Source organism: Trichoderma virens (assembly GCF_000170995.1).
Source record: "Trichoderma virens Gv29-8 chromosome Unknown TRIVIscaffold_5, whole genome shotgun sequence".
NCBI classification, from domain to species: domain Eukaryota; kingdom Fungi; phylum Ascomycota; class Sordariomycetes; order Hypocreales; family Hypocreaceae; genus Trichoderma; species Trichoderma virens.
Genome location: NW_014013744.1, coordinates 1,770,622 through 1,794,567, shown reverse-complemented (window position 1 = coordinate 1,794,567; position 23,946 = coordinate 1,770,622). Strand labels below are relative to the sequence as shown.

General features: G+C 50.5%; 5 protein-coding genes across 5 annotated transcripts; 1 reads left to right on the top strand and 4 right to left on the bottom strand.

The window, feature by feature from the left end:
- Positions 1–187: 187 nt before the first annotated feature.
- On the bottom strand, positions 188–1,989 carry TRIVIDRAFT_37402 (uncharacterized protein; the record flags this gene model as incomplete). The annotated part of the gene is made up of 2 exons (XM_014102507.1): positions 188–411; positions 480–1,989. The coding sequence occupies 2 exons, from the start codon at positions 1,987–1,989 to the stop codon at positions 188–190; spliced, it is 1,734 nt and encodes a 577-aa protein (XP_013957982.1).
- An 843-nt stretch (positions 1,990–2,832) lies between these two features.
- TRIVIDRAFT_79786 (uncharacterized protein) lies at positions 2,833–5,053 on the bottom strand (the record flags this gene model as incomplete). Its single annotated transcript, XM_014102506.1, has 7 exons — positions 2,833–3,874; positions 3,960–4,086; positions 4,150–4,429; positions 4,505–4,535; positions 4,599–4,627; positions 4,759–4,890; positions 5,011–5,053. The coding sequence occupies 7 exons, from the start codon at positions 5,051–5,053 to the stop codon at positions 2,906–2,908; spliced, it is 1,611 nt and encodes a 536-aa protein (XP_013957981.1).
- A 789-nt stretch (positions 5,054–5,842) lies between these two features.
- Positions 5,843–9,108, bottom strand: TRIVIDRAFT_200109 (uncharacterized protein; the record flags this gene model as incomplete). The annotated part of the gene is made up of 2 exons (XM_014102505.1): positions 5,843–7,249; positions 7,336–9,108. 2 exons carry the CDS (start codon positions 9,106–9,108, stop codon positions 5,843–5,845), a joined length of 3,180 nt encoding a protein of 1,059 aa, XP_013957980.1.
- A 701-nt stretch (positions 9,109–9,809) lies between these two features.
- TRIVIDRAFT_55793 (uncharacterized protein) lies at positions 9,810–11,325 on the bottom strand (the record flags this gene model as incomplete). Its single annotated transcript, XM_014102504.1, has 2 exons — positions 9,810–10,229; positions 10,312–11,325. 2 exons carry the CDS (start codon positions 11,323–11,325, stop codon positions 9,810–9,812), a joined length of 1,434 nt encoding a protein of 477 aa, XP_013957979.1.
- Positions 11,326–13,130: 1,805 nt separating this feature from the next.
- On the top strand, positions 13,131–17,462 carry TRIVIDRAFT_63814 (uncharacterized protein; the record flags this gene model as incomplete). The annotated part of the gene is made up of 4 exons (XM_014102503.1): positions 13,131–13,616; positions 13,673–14,296; positions 14,432–15,564; positions 15,629–17,462. 4 exons carry the CDS (start codon positions 13,131–13,133, stop codon positions 17,460–17,462), a joined length of 4,077 nt encoding a protein of 1,358 aa, XP_013957978.1.
- Between the last annotated feature and the right edge of the window lie 6,484 nt (positions 17,463–23,946).

The following is a 23,946-nucleotide window of genomic DNA, read 5'->3' as shown; positions in this document are numbered from 1 at the left end:
GCGCCACCCAAAGAGGATCAATAAGCTGCCTTTCTATTTCCGACAAGTCACTTCTGGCAATAGACCCAAGAGCAGCAGTCAAGCTCCAACAACATAGTATAGTTGACAGCTTCACACAACACGGTGTTGGCCACGATAATTCAAATTCACAGGCACAAATAGCTCATCAAATTCGTCTCTATGTTCATTATCTTCGCCTTTCCCCACCCTCAGCTGGCAGCTCTCTCCGCTTGATCCATACCTTAAGCGGCTTCTTCGGATGCTTGTTCGCAACAAGTTTCCTCGTCTGAGGCAAGCTCCATGACCCCCCCTTAGGTGGCTGCATATCATAAAACGTGATGATGGCAGCTGTGTATAGTAGCATCTCTCGCAGCGCAAATTGCCTTCCCTTGCACATCTTCAGGCCGCCACCTATTTATAGGTAATTAGTAAACCCGTCAACGTCTAAACTGTTGGAGGGGAAAAGGGAAAATACTCACCGTATGGCCTCATTGTCCCCAGCTCTGCGGTCAAAACCTTGTTGCCGCTTTCATCTACAATCTCTCGAACATGTCTCTCGGCCTGCCACTCAGTTGGGTTTGAAAAAAATTGCGGATCAAACTGATGCAGCTCTTGAGGGATATGTGCGTAGGTTCCCTTCTTCAACAAGAAGGATCCTCCACCTTTCCCTTTCCCTTCCAGCACGGTATCACTGTACATCAGTTTCATTGCCCATCCACAAGAGTATACTCTCATGGTTTCGATGTACGAGGCTTTCAGGAGCGGGCATTTGGTTATTAGTCCGTCGATATCCATCTCTTCCAGCACCGGCGGCACCCAGACTGCAGATCCAAACTCGTTCTTTGGCTGCACGGCTTTGACGTACGGCGCAATCTCTTCACGAACCTGTTCCAAGAGCACAGGATCCCTATAAAGCTCAAAAAGCATCCACGTAATGAGAGGGTTGGAATTCCCAACAGAAGCCCACAACAGCGCCAGGTCAAAGGACGCCCGGCCGTCGAGCGACACACCGTGCTGTTTAAACAGCGCAATCCTGCCTTTGACAAGCTGACTGACATTGTCCAGATTTTGCCACTTGGGGTCAACCTCTTCGCCGTCCATATGCTTGTCCATGGCTTCGTTGAACTCATACAGGTATGCCAGAAGGCGTCTCCTTGCCAACTTTCCGCGCTGAAGACGAGGCCATGGGATCCAAGAAGGAACGCCAGTGGCCAAAAGAACAAAAGATTCGTTGTATATCCACATCCATTTCCACACATCGGGGAAGTTTTCGACAAAATCAGTGCCGTAGATGGCCGGAATCACCGTCGTTGCGACAAAATTCCTCGTCAGTTCCATCAAGTCGACTTGAGTGATGGGACCCTCTTTGCCGCCCTCCTCAATAACATCGACATCCGCCAACTTCTCCCATTCGGTTTGATCCATAGGGTTCGGGCTGAATGTGACAAGGCTATTGATGTTTTGCTTCACCTGTGATACAGCCACGCTGGTAATCTCGCTAAGCCCAGGCTCAGAGGTTAGATATTTGTATAAAGCCAGGGCTTCGGGGAAGATCTTGTTGTAAATAGCTGCATCCTTCTTGCTCACGCCAAAAGTAGATCCCAAAAGGCGATTTGCCAGCATTTGCTCTTCAGCAGCTGGGCGTTGCAGGTTGAAGAGAGCCGCAACCAGCGAAGGCTTGTAGATGAAGTGGTGCATCTTGCCACCCATTTTCAAAGAAAAGATGCCGTCTGGGAATCGATTCCGCATGCTGGCCAGAAAGCCACCTTGTGCCATGGAGAATGCATGTCCGAGGAACGGGAGCCAGTAGCTCGGTGATGCTGGAATCTTGTGTTTGCCGCTTGCATCCACTGTTGTAGGGCTCCCTGTGATGGCTTTTGTTGTGAGAATAAGAACGAGAAAAGTGGCAATGATGGCGACAGCGATAGACTGCTGTCTCTCGTCCAGCCTCGAGGTGAGGTTGCTCCAGAGAGCCTCGACAGACTCCATTGTGCTGGCCTGAAATAAATCAACGGAATGGCAGATCAGGCGGCCTGTGCTGAGCTCTTGGAGGTGATGAGTGAGATGGTGCCGGAATCAACTCTGAGCATCGCGTCTCCTGTCTCGATATATATACTCGTGCTTCAGTTTGTTGGCGCTAGGACTCGGTTGAGGGTGTTGCTCAAAAGACTATGAATCATGGAGCGAAAGGTGACCAAGTCGCAAATCCGAAGACCTTGTAGAAGCATTGACCGATGACAAACAAAGACGCCCAGATAGCTAGTCATTCATGCCGACTTTCCGGAGCGATTGTTTGCCAGGATTTCTCCAGGATTTCGGGCATGGACCAGCAGAGAAGCGATTTGATGATGCCAGCTAGTAGATTTTCGCTTTTCTCGTAGGCGGCTATAATTAGGCGCAGGGGTATCGGAAGGCTGCCTCCCCCACAGCTCTCAGCTTACACAAAACTCTATGCCGATAGGTAGCTTCTGTCCACCATTAATTCGGGGTTCTTTTTTTCGGCGCCCGAAGGCCATGGCAAGCGCTGGCAGATCGCTAGGCGGGATGATGACTTGTGGAGAGTTGCTACACACCTATCGAGTTAAATCGGCAGCTTATTGAGTCCAGAAGAGCTATAAACTGCAATTAAAGTCCTATGCCTGGGTCTTCGGTAAAAACGCACCAGGCATCACATGCACTGGGCACAAGCAGGCAGCGATGCAACAATACATGTATTCGACGCATGAATCGTCAACAAAGAGGAAACACCCCCCTGTTTGCATCCTCGAAACTACCAAATGCGGCGAAGTAGGCGAAAACTGCGCATCGTGAAAGAAGCATCGATGACGTTTCAAAGAGTTGAGTGCTTGCGAAACTACCTAAGTAACTACCTTGTAACTATAGAAGAAATACACCATCTACTGCATTAAGCCGCTTTCGCTTTGATCGCCAACAGCCTCGCTTTTTCTCTGCTCTCTTCAACCTCCTTGTTCAACCTCAAAATCTCTGCCCTAGCACCGTCCCAGTGCTTTCTCCTCCCAGGAAACAACCTCCAAAAGGCCGAGGTGAACGGACCATCCATGACCATCTTCCAAAGCTTCCTCTCCCGCCACCAGAAGAGCCATCCCTTCCAACTCCAGCCCACATGTTCTTCCACTCCCATTCCCGCTGTTCTATCTGCCCAAGATAGCCATGCACTTGGAGGCACTGCCGTGGGGATCACAGCTCCTCTCTGTGCGAGAGTGCATATCCTCTTCTCTTGTGTATCTACCCAGTGCTGCATCGTCGATCGTGGCGGGAGCGACGCTTTTCCAGACCAGACTTGTGCGATACACATGCTGGCGATATCTGCAAGACAAAACGCGCCGGTAACAAACCAAACACAACCCATGAAGGCCAATGAATCGGGTGCATCCATAGAGAAGATGTTTTGGTAAAGCCGAGGATATGGTCGGTTCTTCGACCCAGGAGCATGTAACCAGCTAGGTGAGGGCGTCGAAGACGGATCATACTCTTTTTCTAGCAGGCTGAAGTCATTCTTGTATCCCGTACAGCAGATGACTGCGTCAGCCTCAATGACCTCGCCAGAGGTAAGCTCTATCTGTCGACCTCCGACAAATTTTCGAATTCCCTCAATCGACAGCACAGCCTTGGATAGAAGGTTGGCAATGAGCGTGTCAGAAATCACCGGATTGGCCACCAGAACCGAGAGAGCTGGGTCAAGCCGCCAAGCCGGATCGACCACTCCAAATGCATCCGTCATGATTTGTCGAGCCGTCTTGTTATATAGCCTCTCTGCAAACTTGGGTAGCAATCTGTTGAGGATTCCCTGCAGCTTGATGAACCTATAGGATAGACGGCTTGTGGCCGACACCCCGTCGAGGAGGCGAGGCATCTTTCAAGAGTCAGTCAGCTTCTATATGGCTCATATGCAGTGCTTCTCAAAAGGGATGATGCGACGTAAGAAGAGGTTCTCGTACAACAATGGCGCCATGGTGATGCGATATTGAAATATTTGATGCATGGCCAACAAGCGCGTCTGCCACGTCGCTTCCCGTGTTTCCAAGCCCAATGATGACAACTCTTTGCCCGGCAAAAGTTTCGGGTCTGGATTATATTAGATCCTCTGGGTTTATCCAATCACATTTTTGTCAACCTTGGTGAACTCACTTTTTAAATCCCTTGGAGTGGATTAATCGACCGGTAAATACATCGGCACCTTCAAGAACGGGCATCATGGGTCTGATATGGGGACCTGTGGCTATGACAACCTTATCAAACCACTCGCTCGGTCGTCTTTCAAATTCAAGTCTCCATCTTCCGTCATTGCGTTCTCTAGATATCGATCTGACGCTCGTGGAGAGGCAGAAATGGGGTCTGAGGTCGAAGTGTTCCACATAGGCCTCCAAATAATTCTCTACCTCTTTAGCAGTACAAAATGTCGAGGTTCCTTATCACGGTGTCGTCAATATCAGCTATCAACTTAACGTGTAATCATAAACGAAAGTTGGAGATCAATGCTTACCAACGGGAAAAGGAAAATCGGTAAAGGATGCCTATTTGGAACTAGGTCAGCAAGAGAGCATGGTTTCATTCGGCAAATGTTGGTTAAGACTCACTCTATCAGTTGACACGTTCACCGTGGTTGCTTAGATGGAAAATTGAATAATTAGAACAAGAGACAAGCACGTTATCGTGCAATGACAAAGGAGAGGATTAACGCAAGCGCAAATCCAGCCTGTATATCAGAGCCGACATCTCAGGGCCATTGCCACTCACATTCTATGATGCTCAGCGTGTCTTCGTCTTCGGTAAAGTGCCACAAGCCACCGACATAGCTGCTGCGTTCAAATCCCACTACGTCAAAGCCTTCTTCCAGCAAGTTCTTGACCGCGACGATCCCCATAGCCCCTGTCCAGCGGTTAGCCTCCCTCGCATCTCTTGCATGCCAAGTAGGGCCGATGAAGTCGGGGGATCCATATCGGACAAACTATTCGTGCTAACGAAAGATTGCATAGGTAAAAGACATACCGAGACCAACGACGGCGACTCTCTGTCTTTGTGGTTCCTCCATAGTCATCGACTGCGGTGGAGCATATTATGAGAAAAGCCACTATACACGTCCAGCAGCAATGAAATCAATAAATCAGGGGGAAGATGCAGATGTCAGACCCTTGAGCCTAGGCTTGGTGAGGTTTCAGTTTCTAGGCCACAAGCTGAGAGAGGCCAACTGAGGGGGGGTTGAATGGCTCAATCTCAGCTAAGACCCGAGAATGCACCCACATGCTGCAACGTATCAGCGGTTAATTCACAAGAACGCGTATCAATTCGATTTGTTGCATCGTCGTCTGATTTCGTCTTCGACTTCTATGCTGATATTACTCTACCGATTTCGGCTTTCACTATTAAATACCAGATTATTTCAGTGAATTGTAACAGCCATCACCATCTCGGCCCTCGCTAGAGCTTCGGCATTCTTTACAGCGACCCGGGAATATCAACAAATCCGGCATCAAAATCACGCAGCCAAGCTCACATACGTGTACATTTGCGTCTGAGCATATGTCATTTGCACTAAGCAACCTACTCAAATTCGAGCAGTTGGACATCCTAACTCTCTGATTCTCTTGATTTTCTACAGACAAGGCGATGAAAAGAAATACCAGTAAATCGAGCCAATTCTTTGTTGCATGTACACGTTCATCAAACTCGAACAGACTCATCATCCAGCCACAATTATCGTCCATAAATACCAACCCTCAGGCATAACAAATGCTGAATTTCAAACCGAACCCCGAAAACCCTCCGACCCGTGAAATCTTCAGTTTTACGCAATTATTAATAGAGTCAACATGGGCATGCTTTATGCCAGAATCTTAGCTGGAAGATCTTCCATGTCGTCCATGTCACTGTCTGAGTAGGGGTCTGCCTGTAGAGCAGCAACGCCGCTTTCTTCTTTTTTGCCATTCGGCGACCGGAATTTACCGGGTGTCTTTGGCTTGGGAATTTGCGCCTCTTCGAGGTTTGACTCTTCTCCTTCATCAACAGCGGGTAGTGGTGCAGTCGGTCCAGTGTCCTCAATGGGGTCCTGGCTGCTAAGAGACGCCTTTTTCGACTTCTTCTTGGCCGCTGTCTTCTTCTTTGGTTTGGGGGTAGCCTTCGGGGGTGAAGGCGGTGGCGCTTCCATCAATGCTGGATCAATCGTAAAATCAGCCTTGTCGTTTGCATCTGCTTGTCCGTCCTCTCTAGTCTCTTCTGCACCAGAATCCTCGACGAACTCGGCGCTTTTCGGCGGTGGTGCCGGCCTGCTGCGGAAACGAAGCTGCTGGAGAATGTCTTTTTCTCGCTCATCGTCATCGTAGCCACTGCCATTGATTTCGGGTAGGCCTCCCGTTCGGTTGTACTCGTTGATAATGTACTGGGCAATGTCTAGGACTGTCATAGCTTCCCAGTCTGGGACTGTCTGTTTCAGACGGTCCCAGAGTAATACCTGTGTGTCAAGGGTCCATTGGCCTCGGAACTTCTTGTCAAGGAGTTTTGCCCAGGGAATTTCAGCATCTGACAGCACAGAGGCTTGTTGGAGAGCCAAAACCAAGCGGTACTGCTCCTCCTCGCGCATACTTGCGAGCTGTTGGCGAGCCGAATCAAGCAAGGAGGAAATATCCTCGTGCGAAATAGGCATCTCAGCCGGTTCCGTTCGCTTTTTCTTCTCAGAGGTCTGGGCAGGAGGGGCTTTCTTGTCCTTCTTTTTTCCAGAAAGACGGTTCTGCATGGCCTTCCACTTTGTGATGCACTGAAGCCGACTCCGCTTCCTCCCCATACTCTTGCTGATGTCTTGCCAGTCGATAATGTCCTCAACGTTTTTCTGATAGATGGGCCTGGTCGGGTCCTCTTTTCGTATTTCTTCAATAACTTCCATTGCCTCCTCGACAACTTGTACCAGCAGCTGCTCTTCTTCTTCGTCCCATACATCTTTACGCTGGTTCGGGCCGCACACAATGTAATTGCGAAACCGGTCTCGAACATCTTCAGGGTGGCGGTTGATGAGGCTAGCAATTTCGGACCATTTATTACCATGCACGGCAATGAGTTGAGAGAGCTCCTCATCCTGTTCCGGTGTCCATGTTCCCCGTGCAACAAAATTATGGTATTTTTTGCGTGCGACGTTGATGACCTTTTGTCTCTTACGGTCAGGGCACACTTCAAAGAGGCGATACCAGAGGCGTGCATGAGCATCACCGGCTGTTGTACCTCCAGGTGCTTGGATTATCTATATTGCAATATAGGGTAAGTGGTTTGATTCTAGCCGGCAATTGAAAGATTGAACATGGTGGGCACGGTGCAACTGGGCCTTACCTGATTGACTTCAGCTTGTGTCATTCCATATTCATCTCGGAATTGTTCAATAACCCGGCTAATGCCATCGAATTCGGCTTGTGTGAATCGTCCCTGCGTGTAATTTCCCGGGTCGGCTGTCCTCGCTAATGGCTCTTCATATTCTGCATTTTCAGCATCCTCTTCCAAGGGTTGCAATGGTTGTTCTGTCTTCTTCTTTGAGGCACGCTTAGATCGTACTTTTGGCTTTGGTGTGTTGGCGGAGGGGGACGGCAGCTCTCCAAGTGCTTGACGATTCCTCTTGGCAGGCGTCTCTGCTTTGGTCTCCTGCACAAGCAACACAGGCTTTGCTTTTGTTCTCGTAGATCGCCGTCGTGCTGGGGTTTCATTTGGCTGCTCCTCCACTTGAGCAGAGTCTCCAGAGCCGTTGACGCCAGTTGCATTCTGATCAAGGGCTGCTTCGTTTGCTCCTTTGCCTGTTTCATTTTGGCTACTCTTGTGCTCCCTCCATACCGCTCGCGCAATATTGAGCATTTCCTCATCATCGCGATCATCTACGTGGTCACCAGATATTTCTTGCTGGTTATTTGATACTTCTTCTTGCGGAAGCGTATCAATTGCCATGGGAGCCATAGGGGCAACTTGAGCTCGGAAAGGCACACTATTCTCCCTTGAGCGAGTTTCCTCTCCCGTCTGGCTGCGACGGCGGGCACGAGCAAGGCTAGGCGAGGTTTGTTCATCGGCATTAGCAACATCATCCTCAATTGCCGTGCCGAGTTGTGGGCTGGCAGCATTCTTATCCAAATGTAGAAAGCTGGTCTCGTCTTGTGTCTGCTGAACAGTTGCGTCGTCGTCGTCAACGCCCTTCCTCTTCTTGTTTCGCTTGCCATCCACAGAGTCAGACGGCTTCCGTTTCTTCTTCTTCAGCTTTTGGGCTACTTGGACGGGCGCCAAATCCAATGCATCCATCTCGGTGGTAGCATCCTCAAGCGCCTCAGGTTCTCGCTCATCTTCAGCGGCAGGGGGGGCGCTTGTCGTATTTAGATTTGTGTCGGTGGGCTGATCCTCGGCGATTTCGGAATGCTGCAAAGACTTTTTCTTCGACTTCTTGCGCTTCGACGTGGCTGAACTGGGCGGTTCGTCATCGACAGCAAAATCAGCCGCCCTGCTCTTCTTTTTGCTTGATTTGTCGCGTTTCGCGCTCCCACTGGATGTAGGAAGCTCAGGCTCTTCGTACTTCAAGGATTGGGGTGCCTGCGACGAAAACGGGAGCTGTGACGCGTTGCTGTCAAACATTTCGAGATCGCCAAAGTCGACATCGACGTCGGCAGTATCGCCTTCCTCTTGGTAATCGTCAACATCCTCCATCCCCTGAACAGGATCATTATCGAGCTCGGCCATTGTGGCAGTGTGTGTCTCGCCTCCCAGGTCTTGGTCGACCTCGTGGGCAGATTCGAGTTCCTCGCGTTTTGCTTGGTCGAGCTGGGAAGAAGTCGTTTCCGATTGAGTCGATTCAGGTGCACTTGAGCCCATGAAATAGCGCAATTTCGAAGCCAGCTGGAAATCGGGCCATTTGGCGTTGGCAGGCATGAGAGCAGCAGCGAGTGGCGAGGAAATGAAGCTTCGCTGGCTTTCCCTTTGCTCTGCCGTCTTGACTTGAGACTCCGAAAATATTATGGGACTTGGATTTTCGAGGGATGTGACTGGCCTTGGCCCAACCGCGATGTTTGTGCCTTGTCGGTGAGGCAGCCTAACAGTTGGTACACGAGCGCGTGCCTTTCGCGTTGGGAGCATTCAGGTCCCAGCTGATAGTGTGCTGACCAGCCAAATTACAGTGGGGTGATGATAAATTCAAACAGCCCTACCCTGTAACTACCCTAGATCACACCGGAAATTGGATACGGGAAATGAGAAACACGCACTCAGTCGAGCAATTGCAAACGCATTATTCCGTTGAAGCATATCAATACATTCATGGAGTTTTTACTTTTAAATTATACCCGAAATGAACGCCAAACGTCGTCGCTTCTCTTCTCTCCGTTGGGTGTGAAGCACAAACAAGTACTACTAGGTATGTAATAATACATCGCCTGCTAAGTGGGGGAGCGTGAATGTCATAGGGGTATGAACAAGTATGAAATATTGAATGGGTATTATCTAAAACTATAGGTAATACAATCAACTGAATAGAACGGTAACGTCAAATATGGTACAATGAATTTCCAGGTGACAAATGAAATAGAGGGTTGCAGAGTCTCCCAGCTCTGACCATACCATCAAGGCAGGTCGACCGTCTCTCTGTGTGTTTCAAACTCAAGGAAATTGCCTGCCGTTGGATGGCCATCTTGCGTAAATGCAACGAACTCCTGGGCCCGTTTCATCAATTATCGTCGCCTTTGCTGTATTCGAACTGTCGTCGAATGCATTTCTCATCAATGTTGCCTCTATTCGAGCCAATTATTTTGTGTATGAGTTAGTCATCGATGCCGTTCTGACTAGTCGTCGTTTTCTTCGGGCTGCTTAAGCTTGACTGTGATGCCCTTTCGGCTCGTCTGGATGTCATATTCACCACCAAGGACCAGATCCTTGGCAACGAGCTCTCGGGTACGGCCCAAGCTCTCAATATCAGAGATTCTTTGAATCGTGTCTTCCAGGTGCTTCCGGAACCGAGGCTCGGCGCATATCTCCTTGAACGCGAGGTGCATCGGAACGCTGCTCGCACGAACGTCTGCTTGACTGGTCACAGTAAAGAGGTTCAGACTATCGAGATCTCGGATGAAGTCGGCTCGAGTCATGAGCTCCTGGGCTATATGGAAAGGGAATGTCGGCAAAAGGTGACCCACGACTGGATCATACGTTTTGGCCATCTCTTCTTCCTTGTCAACAAGTGCCAGAGCAAGAACCATGGCAGCCGCCTAGATGATGGAAATGAAATTGTTAGCTGGACAGGGATTCTACGTGAAGCTCAGTGCTGGGATGCAATGATAGAAGACGTACCGCCCATTTCTGCTGATCCATCACGTCGTCGTCCATCTCTGAGCCAAGGATCCAGCACTGGTTGAGAAACCACTTCTTCTCAGTCTCTTTAATCTGATCGCATGTGCGAATCATATCCTTGCTCTTTGCCACGCGGTTCAAAAAGCTCAAGCGGCCACCGATGCGATCGTATACATCTTCGAGCTCTTGGTGGTTAGGAATCTCCTTGAAATATCGCATGCGGTATTTCCTCAGGGCGTTGATGGCTTGTGACTTGGGTAAATCAGTAACAGCAAGAACTTCCATGCGGGTGGCTAGGAGCTTCAGACGCTCGTACACCCAGTAATCGTCAGTATTGAACACCATTGTGACCAGGTTTGCCGCTGCCCACTGTTCCGCACGCTGCTGGAAAAGCTCAATCAGATCTCTGCCTTCTTCGTTGTTCCTTAGAAGATGTAGCTGATTCACAATGACAACGAGAGGCTTCTTTCTCTTCTGGACAAGCTTCATAGCCACCTTTTCCAGCTTGTTCAAGGCTCGTTCAATATCAAGCAGAGCAGTGGTCTCACGTGGGCCTCGCTCGCTGAAGTAGCCTCCAATATAGTCCTCATGGAATTCATAGTCGAGCGATTTTCCCAGGCGTATTCTGACGATCTCAGTATCGGCATGAGCTTCAAACATGGCCACGCCATCACCATCAGTCTTACGCATAGCTTCTATGAGCATGCTGCTTTTGCCTGTTCCCTTCTCTCCCATAAAGAGATAGTAGTGACCAGATTCTCTACCGTCAATGATTCTGTCCACATGCTCTTGTTCAGGGCGTTGGACCCAATGCTCATCCTCGGGAGCTACTGTCCGAGGCACTTCCTTGGCGGTTGTCGCCAGGTCAAGAACCGGGTCACCTGGTTCGAATGCGCGCGTCATTTTCTTCAGAACGAGCATCTTGTAGCTCTTGTGGTAAATATAGCCAGCAGCAGCAAATCCGAAGGCGAGGACGATGATGGACGCAAATGTGGTGGCGGCGCTTTCGCCCATTTTGACGAGTAGAGATTCCTTGGCTGCATCTCGGCGACTATGAAGAGATGATTGTGAAAGTCCCTCGTCTGTCAATGGCGTTAGTTGATTGATATTGGGCACTGCAGTTTGTGCTATTTGACTACATAATGCCATGGAATCCTCGGTTACATGATTGGCAATTGCAAACAGACTTGAGACGCGTGACGGCGACACAATGCATGTATTCTCCAGCAACAAGTGACACCAATTGCAGCCCTGAATACCACCGACATCCCCCAAGCATCAACGAGAGACTTCGAGGGGAGTACAGATACAAATACAAATACAAATATAAACACAAAACAAGTACGAGTAGTATCAGGAAACGTACCGGCGTGTCGTCGAGCTCCCTGAGTGGAAAACCGGGGCCTGCACAGCAGTCGCGCGCTGCTGCGCCCCAGCCTGCTGGGGATGGACTGGGGGATATGCCGAGTCAAGCGGCTGCTTTGGCGTAGCATCGTGTCTCTTGAAGAGTCGTTGGCAGATGGAGATTGAAATTAACAGGCCAGACAAGAGACTTTGAGGTTTGAGGGACGCTCGGGAAGCGTAGATGGACTACGGAGTACCTGGTACCTTAGTCTCTTAGCATTGCTTGGCAATCCCGATATTGACGTCTTCTGCTGTGTTACACGGGCATTCAGCGGCCATGCCCCTGACGTCTCTTGGCGTAAAAGGGGGTTTAGCACCCACAGGTCGCTGGAATTGCTGGCTCTGGCACCGGCGGCCTCCCAGTGGGAATATCATTGGTGCGTGGCCCCCGGCCTAAGCTTTGTGGCGCGTTGCATTCTACGCATCAATTTAATCCCTTGCGTGGCCTGTAGATTTGCGTGTCATCAAATGGCATGGGTGTCTGATCGATTGATTAGTGGGATTCCGCCCACATGCATAATACTGTAAGCATATTGATTAATCCAACTCTACGGATACTGCTACACTGCTACACTACATCTACGAAGTAGCACCATCCCACTATCACATCTTCTGCTGTGCTGTGTCCATGTCCGCGTATATTCTTCCAGGGCTCGTCACGCGTCTCAGTCTCCCACTCAGTACCTGAACAGCCACGTCATCAGCCGAACCCACAACCTTTGTAAACAAAGAAAAAGAAAAAAGAAAAAAGAGGGGCGCCATCTTGATGCACACCCACACGTGACGGGGAAGCTCTGTGCGTGCAGTTGCAGGGCTGGCACTTGCCCAGCTGACAAGATGGAGTCGATCTCGAGGCTCCAGCTCTGGATCGGACATCTGGACTTTGGCATCGATCTGAGATCGGTGATAGATACAAGTGACATGGCCGGCCAGAGCCTCCAGGACGACCCAATTGGGTTTGCAGACATGTATCTTCTTATATATCAAAATTGCATCTTCCATCTTCCCTCTCCGTGACCGTGATGGTGGAATATCAAGTGCCTGATATCTGCCCTGTCCGTCCTCCAACTCAGACACCAACGTACAGTCGAGCCAGAAGTGGGCGTCATCTGAACGGTCCGCCGCCAAACGCGTTTGCCTTGCAGACTGACACATGCCTACTCTTGGCACCCTCACAGGCGGGGGGATTTTTTGCTTTCAGCTGGCCATCCTCACCTCGCAGCACTCTGCCCTAACCACCTACAATCATCACGATTTCAATCTCGTTTTCTTTTTTTCAGTTGCGTAAATAATTTTCATTTCGGCTCAGCATTTCTCTTCCGCTTTTCTACATTAATGCCTAAACTCCATCTTCATTTGTTATCCTGAATCCTCGATGAAAACAATTCGTTAAGCTCCTGATACCACCCGTCGGAATGCCACTCACTCCCCAGGAGTACCTGGACTGGTGGCTCACCACGGGTCTTGACCCTCTCAAAGAGCTTGTCAACAAGGAGGCCTTGGGATGTGGCCCTCAACACGTTGGATTTGAGCAGACGGTTCAACGAAGACAGCGAGGCTTTGACAATGATGTCGAACTTCGAGAGGCTCTACGGCTGCATGTGAAGAGGCTTTCCTCTCACCAATCTTCCGATGTCTCCTGCAACCCAAGAAACAAACTGAGAGAGCTTACTTTGAACGTCTTCAAGAAGCCCGAGGATGGGGGCCTAGTTCCCGACAAGGTCCTTGAGGGCCTCGCTGATCTCAACGCTGTCGAGCTTCGACGGCGTCGACTCGTCGCTGAGACACCTCTAATTTTCAGACCCGGCCATCCTGCTTTTGGATCAGCGGCAATGATTCAAGAGCTGAATAGAAAGGCTACGGACAAGTTTGGCCAATTTTACATGGGCTTCAGAGCATCTGTAAGTATCTTTCAGAGGCTGCACATTTCACGGCTAACTTTCCACCTCTCTTTCAGATGGTCGTTGAAGAGTTGAAGCAGGCGAAATTTACCAGAAAGCCTTCTGTGGAGATAATGGCAGTTGTGAATGCTCTCTTCCCAGCTCACGACCTTTTGAAAAACTCAGAAGACGTTAGTCTTGTTCCATGCACCGACTCTCTCCTCGGCTGCATCCGCTTTACGGTTCTCTATCATCTATTGGGAGACAACCCGTTGAGCGATAAACAGCAAGCCATGATCCAGGAGAAGCTGTTTATCTGGTGCAGCCTACCAAGGTATCAGACAGCGTACAAAGTATTCGCTCAATACATTGAAGAGTTTAAGACAATCGAGTCGCTCTGCTTCAACGTTCTACAGCTAGCAGAAAAGGAACCTTCTCGCCGAAGATCAGGGTCCCACCGTTCTTCCTTCACTCCTAATTCAGTAGTCATGGTCAAATCTATCCTCAAAGGCTCTCCTCGGAGCCCTCGCGAGCTGGGAAACCTAGCTGGGTCTGAAAGATCAATTTCTCCAGAATTCGTGGCATCGGCCCCCCCTGTCCCCAATCCATTACTAAAAGGTCTTCCGGGACGAGAAGTATCTCCTTCTAAGACCGACGGAGCAGCGTTTGCCTTTGACGATTCATCTGCACCAAAGCTGAGAGTAAAACACACTTCTACTCTGTCCAGAACTGCATTTGATCAGCATCCGCTTGCAAAAGACTTGAATCTTAATTCACGGGAAAAGGCCCAACTCGGGCTTCTCCTCCCGAAGCAAAAAAATCGCCGCAAGTTTTAGTATGATGCCGGTGACGAAACTGTTATCAAAGGAGAAAAGGTTGCTGCCAAGACCTTCGACCCTGGCAGAAAGCTGAAAAAGAAGCCGTTGCTGATGAAGCAGAAGTCGTTGCCGACGAGGCAGAAATCATTGCCAACTAAGCAAAAGCTGTTGGAGACGAAGCAGAAGCTATTGCCGATGAAGAAGAAACAGCTGCAAACGAGGAGGAGGAGAAAGAAGGAGGATGATGATATCCCCCCAGTTCCCCCCACACCTGACATTCCGGAGTCGATGAAGTCAACAATCACAAGGACCAGCCTCAAGCTCCTTCAGCGAATGCGTTCGCACCCAGACATCCAAGCAAATGGATCGAGTAGCTCCAAGCTTCCACAGATTGCCTCAGCTCTTGCTAGTAACAAAGCAAAGCCGAGCACCAAGCTGGCGAAGCCGCCTACTCGCCCCAAGGTCCCTCAAGGGCAAGTTCGAGACAGTTTCTATCTCCGCACGTCATCTTTCCCCGAAGCAAGTATTCGAAGCAGCCAACAGAGCCTCTATACCCAACGGGCCCCCTCTACTCAATCAGTAGACAGGGCCGGTCCTGTTAGAAGGCAAGATGGCACTGCTAGTCATGAAGAAGAATCGCTGCGTAAGCCTGAAGTCAAGTATAGTATGTGCCAACCACGACTTTCCAACATGGAATACACAAGGCTCTATCTTGTAGAGGAAGCCAATGCCAAAAAGGAGAAGCGACCTTGCGAGCTTCCTCCACCTAAGAAAGTTTGGCTTTGGGGTCCTCGCTGGGAAGAGTTTCTCGTGCTACCTAAGCTCCCAGCATCCATCAGACGCCGGTTTTCCCTCAATATTGGCGATGAAGCGAGAAAGCCCGTGAATTTAGAGCCGCTTGGCCAGGAACACGATTCGGATGCCGACTCGGTGGAGACTGTCAAGGGAAAGACATCGGTGGCTGCTAAACCCCCTCGGCTGTCTTTGAATCTTGAGGGCATTGCTTCCTCTCTGATGCACCTGGTATCCATAGACTCCGAAAAAGCATCTCAGTCTTTGGCCAAGGCAAAGCCCCATGAAGTGGTGCAGGAGACGGGCGAAGAAAGCCCAGTTCTTGGTCATTTCGCTGCAGAACACGTGAAGCAAAGCTGGTGAGTTGAGTCCACGAGTTTGAATTCCTGTCAAGCTGAAATAACGTACTGACATGAGCAACAGTATATCGACGGATGATAAAGCTCCAGATTTGCCGCCCGTACAAACCGTGTCAACCGTGTCTACTAGCGAAGCTGACGATGAAGACCTGTACTCTGACGATCGACATCTATGGCCTTCCCCAATGAGTCAACAAGGCACGCGGCTCACTTCTGTTTCACCCATATCTGAGGAAGCCACCGAAACCGTGCGTGACGATAGCCATAGCATTGAGAATACGACCCCCCAGCTCAGTGATGATGTCTCTGAAACATCGTCCATCTATTCGAATGATAGCGCGAGGACTGCCGTCTATGTTGGCAACAGCAAGGAAGCTGGTGATGCTCCCAAGACTCCCCAGACAGCTCGCCGTCTCCCCGAACAGCTTACAACACCAGATGAAGCATCCCCCGTGCGACCTGGCATCACATTTAGCTACAGCTGTGCTTCGTTCAACTCCCTGTCGTCTGATCGCTCCCCATTGACACATTTTCCCATCTCGGCTGAACAAAGATCGAGAGCAACTACAGAAGATATGGTGCAGGGTATCCTCAGCCAGTCAGGAGGCCGCCTCCGCGTCGAAGACGCTCGCCAAGTTCAGTTAGTGGAAAGGAAGCATAGCGCTGAGATCCAAGCCTCATCTGCCGACATTTGGCATACCGACGACTACATGGAACCAGAGCTTCAGCCAGCTCCCCTTAATCTATCTAAGAAGTCCTCCATCGTGAGGCCAAAGCAAGGTTCGCGGGAAATGCCTGAGAGACCCAAGATGAATCCCAATCCTCTTGATCCCGTCCAACAGTTTAAATATACACCCAGGCCCAGCAACTTGACGAAGGAGGCACCCCCAAAGTTTCATGAGAAAATCAAGTCGTATGAATCGGGCTTTGTGCCTCTACCTGGATCGCTTCTTTATGAGGCTGACAAGAATGCGGATATCATTAGAATGCCGCAAAATCTATCAAGCAGCTCTAACTCAAGCAGCTCTGTTTCGACTATCATAACTCCCTCCAAGCCTGGTCCAGTCAAAGTACCAAACTACGCGGCTCAGCGCTCAGAGAGAGTTAAACACGAGCCAAGGCCTTCTCGCTCTATGAACGAGTTGTATGATGCAGTTTCAGCGAGCAATGCCTCTCAGCCTCAGCGACGCAAACCATCTCCTACTCTGAGCGACCTAGACGAATTCTTCGGGATCGGGCCGTATGAAAAGGCATTCTTGGAAAAGCATCCGGAGGCAGCAAAGCCGTTTGTCCTTCCCCCCAAAGTCCTGGAGTCCCCGGAAGCACCGGTCTTCACAAATCCTTCCCAAGCTACTCTAATGCTTCGTCGACGAGATAGGGACATGCAGCAACAGCGCGCTCTTCCGCAGCCAGTCAGGGGCACACAGCAACACCGGGCACCTCCACAGCCTACGGTTCAAAGAGTGATGGAGAGAAAGCCAAACACTTCAGTGAACGTGAGCAGCTTCGCGTTGCACAGAGCTCAGGGCAACAAGGCGACCATCTTGCCAGTAGTTGAGGGAAGAAGCCATGCGAACACGACCAATATCAGAGGGCGCGACATTGGCACCAGCCAAGACTACGAATACGAGGATAGCATATCCGAGGAACACATGCCGCAGCAAACGCAAACCTTTCTAGACGATGTTCATCGATTCTCTCTCCAGCGGTACGATATCAGTGCTCGTCGCCCTTCGACTGCCCATGCTCGCCCCAGCACCCTCTTTGAGCGAGCCGCGCCGATCCCACCCGTAGAGAGTGTCGCTTCCGAGGGTAAGAAGACCACTAATTCGCCGGCTACAACGCTGGGAAATCTCTTCCGAAGGCGTAATCGGAATCGTAAGGAGAATCAACAGTAAAACTTTGTACGAGTCAACAGAATAGTTCAGCCATGGGAGCTGCCAAGGAATGAATATGGGAATGGAGATAATGAATCACGTTGCGCGCAAACGGCTAGATAGAGCCAGATAATCGAATTAGGTAGTTTGAAAAATGAGGCTTTTGAAATTAACAACTTTGTGGTTCTACTGTGAAGGGTGCTGAGTTGTCTTCATGCCCGATGGTGCTTTTGCTTTCAAACCCTACAAGTCCAAGAGACTCGCCGACGCGATCTGGAGAAAATGGATCTACAAAGTCGCACACACGCATACCAAGACATGTCGTTGGTTGATTTTACCAGCTCCAGTTTTCAACGTTGCCACCGAGCTCGTACGATAGCACAACTTGACTCGCGATCTAAATTGCATGCAGTCGGCATCTCCTTGACACAGGCCCATCAAAACAGAAAAGACTACGGAGTACAATAGAGAAATTATCAACTGCCTCTTTTCAAACCGGTGATCCAGCACCCAAGCAAGCGACACGAACCGACAAGGAAAAGTGAGCCATAACCTCATTCGCTAAAGCCTCGTCCCGGAACCCTGGTCGAGGACCAGCGCGGGAACTCGCCCAAGCAGGCATCCCGGGCCATCCACACCCCAAGCGAGAAGGCGTGACGAGAGAAGAGCAGGGCTATGGAAGGAGGAGAGAAAAAGAGAGGGAATAAAAAAAGGACCCTTGAACAGGATGCTTCGCTTGGCCGGGTTGGAACGGAAGCATCTCGGTCATGCTTTCTCACAGCCCGCCGCAGGAAGATGCGCGTTCCGGGTCGAGATGAGGTAATGTTACAGCACGCTACCACTGCGGAGTCTCGAGCCTGACTTGTGTGTTTAGCATCGTGCCTGTACAATGAACGGCAAGTATGTCTGAGCCGGGGGCAACAGGCCACCAGAATGCGCCTGCTGGTGTGGTGTTTCAGACCAGAATCGCCCACCAATGCCCATCACCAGCAACCACATCGTTCGACCCAAGAAAGCGGGGGAAGAAGCAAATGGCCCTTCGCTGCCTTGCAGGCGTGGGTAACGACGGTGATTTGCCAGATGCAGGATTCGGACCCCCCTCCCCTTCTCTGGGCGCCTCCTCTCTGCCTCCCATCTGCCTCCCATCCGCCATCCTTCTCCAACACACGAGAGCCGAACCCCGGACAGACGCGGAGAGCGAGACTGAGACATGGCTTGATAGCGGCCCAATATGTGTGGGAGTCTTGTGTATCATCGAATCCCAGCCGCACGCACGCTGGGGGGTTGGCAGAGAACGCGCACGAGCACGCCAGCGCTACGGCATGCATGGAATCATCATGGCCACGCACGAAATACGATCCGATACATGGCGGAGGTGGTCTGCTGGCTCCAGAGTTGGGGGTCAGTCAGCCATCACCACCAAAGCCCAAAGCCCGACCAGGCCAAAACGGCATCATGGCCAGCGGCAAAAAAGAGTCCAAGCCGGTCTGTTCCTCATTCCTCCTCTCACCCCCACTTTCCGGATGGTGGGCTGAGGCGCAATCTCACAGGCACACACCTTCTTTGTTGCCCTTCTTCTTCGTTTTCTTCTTGGGCTTTTGGAGCCTAGGCATATGGGCGCGTGCATGGGCTCGTAAATTCAATGACAGATGCAAATGACCCCACGTTGTGCTCCATATCTAACTTTGTTTTCCTACTTAAAAGTCTGGGGAAGAGGAATCGATGTGGTAATTCTCCGACGAGCCCGACGGTGAAGTGTCTGTAACGTAAAGAAATGCAAATCAAATCAAATGGGATGATTTCTCAAGGCGCCTACACGTACGATACACGTACGTAATAAACTGGCGTGCGATTTCGTCGATGTTCCGCCGGCTTGCATGCCACCAGACCCTTTGATCAGCCAAGCCGTCAGAGAAGATCATCCGCTAAGACGGAGACTAGGCACGACAGATGAAAAACCAGTGCTCAACCCGAGCTGAAAGGGCTGCGTCGCCCAAGTCGAAAACAGAGATGGATTGACGCTCCGAGACGAAGCAAGGAGAATAAAAAATTTGCATACAGTACGACGTTGGATATCACGGCTCTGCCCTGACCGGTTCGGCAAGGAGTTTCCGATCTTTGGCCCCCCTCGCCCCCAGCTTTTGACAAATTTCAAGGCTGAAACAGCCCTTGAGAACAATATAGAGTGGTTACACAGCATTTGCATTCGCCTGCCAAGCATGTTTCCTATTTCTCCCCGGCCGTTGTTGCAAGCCGTACCTACCGATGTGAGCTGTAAGGGATCCATGAGCGTACATGCTAGTCGTACGGAGTACATGGTATGGAGAAGATGCCGCCCACAAAAAACTTCAGCTCCGGTCTTAGTGCTGAACCCCCAAATCCCACGGCAACATGGCATCTGCTAGCCGTCTGGAGTCGCTGATATCGACGTCATCTCGAACAAGAATAGAAGCTCCTCAGCGGCACGATACCGCTGTTTTCGCTCTGTCGGGCCTCTTTGTTGGAGACCAACAAATGTCATGTCGGTGGGGAGTGGGCTCACGTCCCATCGAATAAAGCCCATGACCAAATCTGTCCTGGTCCCCCAGAAAGCAACACCGACACAGTGTTTTCTTTACTAGTACTTCGGAGGTACAGACTGGTACTCGCTGCTAGCAGTAAAAAAAAAAAGAGAGAGAGAGAGAGCTCTCAGCCAACGAAATGTCCTGAAACCGCCGCCCTACCACCTGATCTTCACTGCCGTGATTTAGTGTCTTGTCCATCGTCATGAGCATGAACCGTTGGCTTGACAAATCCGCTCACCGCACTTTTTATCTACACCTTTTCTCTTTTTCTTTGCTCTGTGTGGTCAGTCACCACGTCAGGCGTGTCCCGATGCTAGCCTAGTTTCGCTCCTACGTATCATGCGAGATGGAAGGGAAAACAACTAAACAAGATGCTCTGGCGAGATTGGATTTGGCGGCTCCTCTCCCTTGGACGCGATGACGTGCTGCGATACCTCCAACCGCTTATTCGGCTTCTTGAGATGTGATGAATGGATTGGCCTGGCTTGGCATCGGAATTACGAGTAAGTCGGCCTCAAGAAACGAAGAATTTCATGCGAGTCCTGAATCAAGATATGACATACGATGGCGCACCATGCTCTAGAGCCTCGTTTTAGTATAGGCTTACGGACTTTTGCCGCAGACCTTTATTGTTTTGTCCCCTCTATTATTTTTTTTATTTTGAGACCGCGTGGGACACCCATTGGGAAATGCATCATTGGGGAACAGGAGGGGAGAACAGGGTCATACGCAGGCATTTGTCGGAGGATAAGTTCCTTGAAGGATCAATGGCAGTCAGTCAATGAGATATCCTCCATGGCCGCGGGCTATTAGACGGTCCGCGGCTCCATGTCAGTAGGGCGTCGAGACAGGCATCTTTGTCCATGTCTGTGTGTCTCAAGGTTCAAATATTGGCTCCCTTGGCGATCCAAAAGCATGGCTGCTGACCACGTATTATTGTATCCGGCACATAGTAGTATGTGCCATGCCACCAACCTTTCAGAGTAATATTGAAAGCATGTACAGGGACCTTTCAAATGCAGTCGCCCGGAATGTGTCAGGGATTTTTTGGGCAAACTGATAGATGATAGCCGTTCGTGAAGGATGCAATGAGCCATCACCCAGATACCTGCAGCTTGCCTCATGCGAACACGCATTCAACATGTACCGCTCCCACTTGGGACTCCCGGAAACTCAATCACCAGCTTGCAAGTGCCTTGCTGAGCAACCTGAACAGCTTTTAGCCTGCCACTCCAACGCCTGGCATTGGCTCGGCCGTCAAATGTAAGCGCCAGCCTAGCCCGTTGCTCTTAGCTATGGATGGCCGCCACGCCGTTCCCCCCCGAACTTGTTTGATTTTCTTGCCACCGAAGATTGGCATGGGCTGAGCGGTGCGGCGCGAGGACGGTCCGCATGGTGTTTATCCGCCGTTCAAACTCAAATATCGTCGGTGAGTCTAGACTTGTCGCCCAATTGCCCAAAGGGGCATGACATTGGGCTCTGCTGGGTAGCTGGGCTTGAGATTGACTTTCTTCCAAATTCTTCTATGATGATGAACAAGAGGGGGGAAAAAAAAGCTGTGAGAGAGATCCCTCCCCCACCAGTGATCATATGCATATGTACGAATGATGGGGCTGTCACTGACTAGGTAATTACCGCCTCATTAACAGTGGGCAAAACTGGAATTAAGAGCAGCCTGGGTCGATTTGATCACAACGGCGTGGCAACTACTGGACGCCGCTATCATGCTATTCGCGATACTAAGGGGCTACAAATGGCAAACTCGTCTCTTTTCGCCCTTCATCTTAGCATCAACAGATAGCGCTGGCGCATAATTTTGCCCCTAGCAAGTCACATGAAGGTGAGTATACTGCGGTCACTCGATTACCGCTTCTCTGGAAGGGGGAACAAGACAACAGACGGATCCTCTTAGCAGAGTTAGACCTGAGGCTAGATGCCACCATCGGGTGCCAAGGTCAGGGTACTAGCAATTGCTAAAAACCAAGAGCCCGGCGTGGAGGATCAAGTATTTCGTGTCCATGTACCCCCAAGTAAATCTCCGTACCCAGCCCACTTAGCCTCCTGGCCAATGTCACGTATTCATCCCAATTGCCAGCCTCATGGCGGCCTAAGCCTATTGCAGCGTAAGGGCGGTCTTTCGGCATTGTTTTCTGGGGCCAGATGGTTACACAGGGGATGGAGGGTTCAATGCTGTTTGTGCCATCGAAGCCGAGCCTTGATGTTCCTCGGATGCGGGGAGGAATAACGCCCTGTGTCACCATATCCTTGGTCACAACTGATTTTTGAGAAATGCTAAGAGAGCATGTGAGTGTGTGAGAGTGTCTGTGGTGAGGCGTGTGTGTGTGTGTGTGTGTGTTGGGCGAGGAGAAAAGAGACAGCGAGGCTCGGCATACAGCTGGCTAGTGGAAGGATCTGTCTAGCCCACACTACTGTAATCGATTGAAGCAGTGCTCCGTATCTCCAGCCAAGTGCTCGCGTTTAGCTTCATTTTGCCAATGGCGAGTTGAAAAGGGGAACATCGTGTCAAGGGAACGTCGATCATTAGGCCTTGTGCGTGTTGAAATTAGCTGTGCTAGTAACGCTAGTTCGAGTATCCCATCATGGGTGGAGATTCAAGTCATACTAAGGCCCGTTAGTGATCATTGGGTGTAGTCTGGCAGTGTACGAGTAGTGTATGTACGAGCATTTGAAGCCTAAAAAAACCGAGTCATCTTTCTCCAAATCTGGCACTCGAGGTGCCCCTCATCGTAGCTATTTCAAGGGCATCTACGGAGTAGTCGGTATGAAATTGATATACATAGATAAGTACTTACAGGTATATTTACCCGTAGGGCAATATCGGGGAATCGTCTCATGTGACTGCAATAACCTCGTCTGAGAGGTGGGTTCGGCAAAGCCAAGTCTTCACGGAAAGAGTATCCATTCCGGGAAGCCCGACAAGGAGCCTCGACCATACCAGTATCATGTTATGTAGGAAGGAGTACGGAGTAGCATGCTAGATAAGCACGCAACACTCCTACAGTACTCGTACATACATTTCACAGGGTCGTATGGGATGTGATTGATAACCTGTCACTTGCGCTCCTTCGTACTGGCACCTACCGGAATGTTGCGGCTTTTGATTCTATGCCTGCCTTTGCTTTCAATTTCTTGCCAACAATACTACGGCCGGCAGGTGGCAGCTTTTCGCTTCATAGCGTGACATATCCTTCGTTGCCAGCGTTGCTGACTTTGGAGCTCGGTAATGCAGCCGTCTACTGGTCAAAGCGAGCGTGGAGAATAGAGGCTAAATCTGTAAGCTGGGGGAGAGCTGGCGTCAAAAGCTGATGGTTCCATTGGTACCGGAATCGTAGCAGGTCTTATTAGTAACTAGTAACACCTTGCAAGTTTCGAGGCTCTGTCCGTGGGATAAGTACGGAGTACCCAGGCCGCAACACTAACACGATCACCGTCAGGACGCTGATGACTGCGGGGACCAGATGATGGCTTCAGCCGTTAGCGTCTCTACACGGTCCGTTGCGCCCGCTTCTAACCAGTCGCTAGCCAGACTTGCTGGTGAATCTTGAGGCACGGCTCACTTGAGGGGCGTCGTCTAGGCGTCTGGAGAAGCAGTATTATCAGCCGTGCCGTTTGGGACGAGCGGCTGGTACGGATACACTCGTATGGATCGTGGACGCGTGGCAGCTCCTAACGGCAAGATGCTACAATGCTTCTCTGTGCTGCCTCGAATTGCATACGGAGCCTGGCATACTCTATACTGAGGTCGCGGCAACGGGATATCAACCAGCTGTGCATAGAATCGAGCACAGCATCAGACTGACACGATCTTGTTCTCAGTATCACGATGCTATCTATAGGTATTCCATATGTAAGGCAGTAAGCCTTCCCATTGCGTTTGCTCCGTTGCCAAGAGGAGAACATGCTTCCTCCTCGCAGCCTAC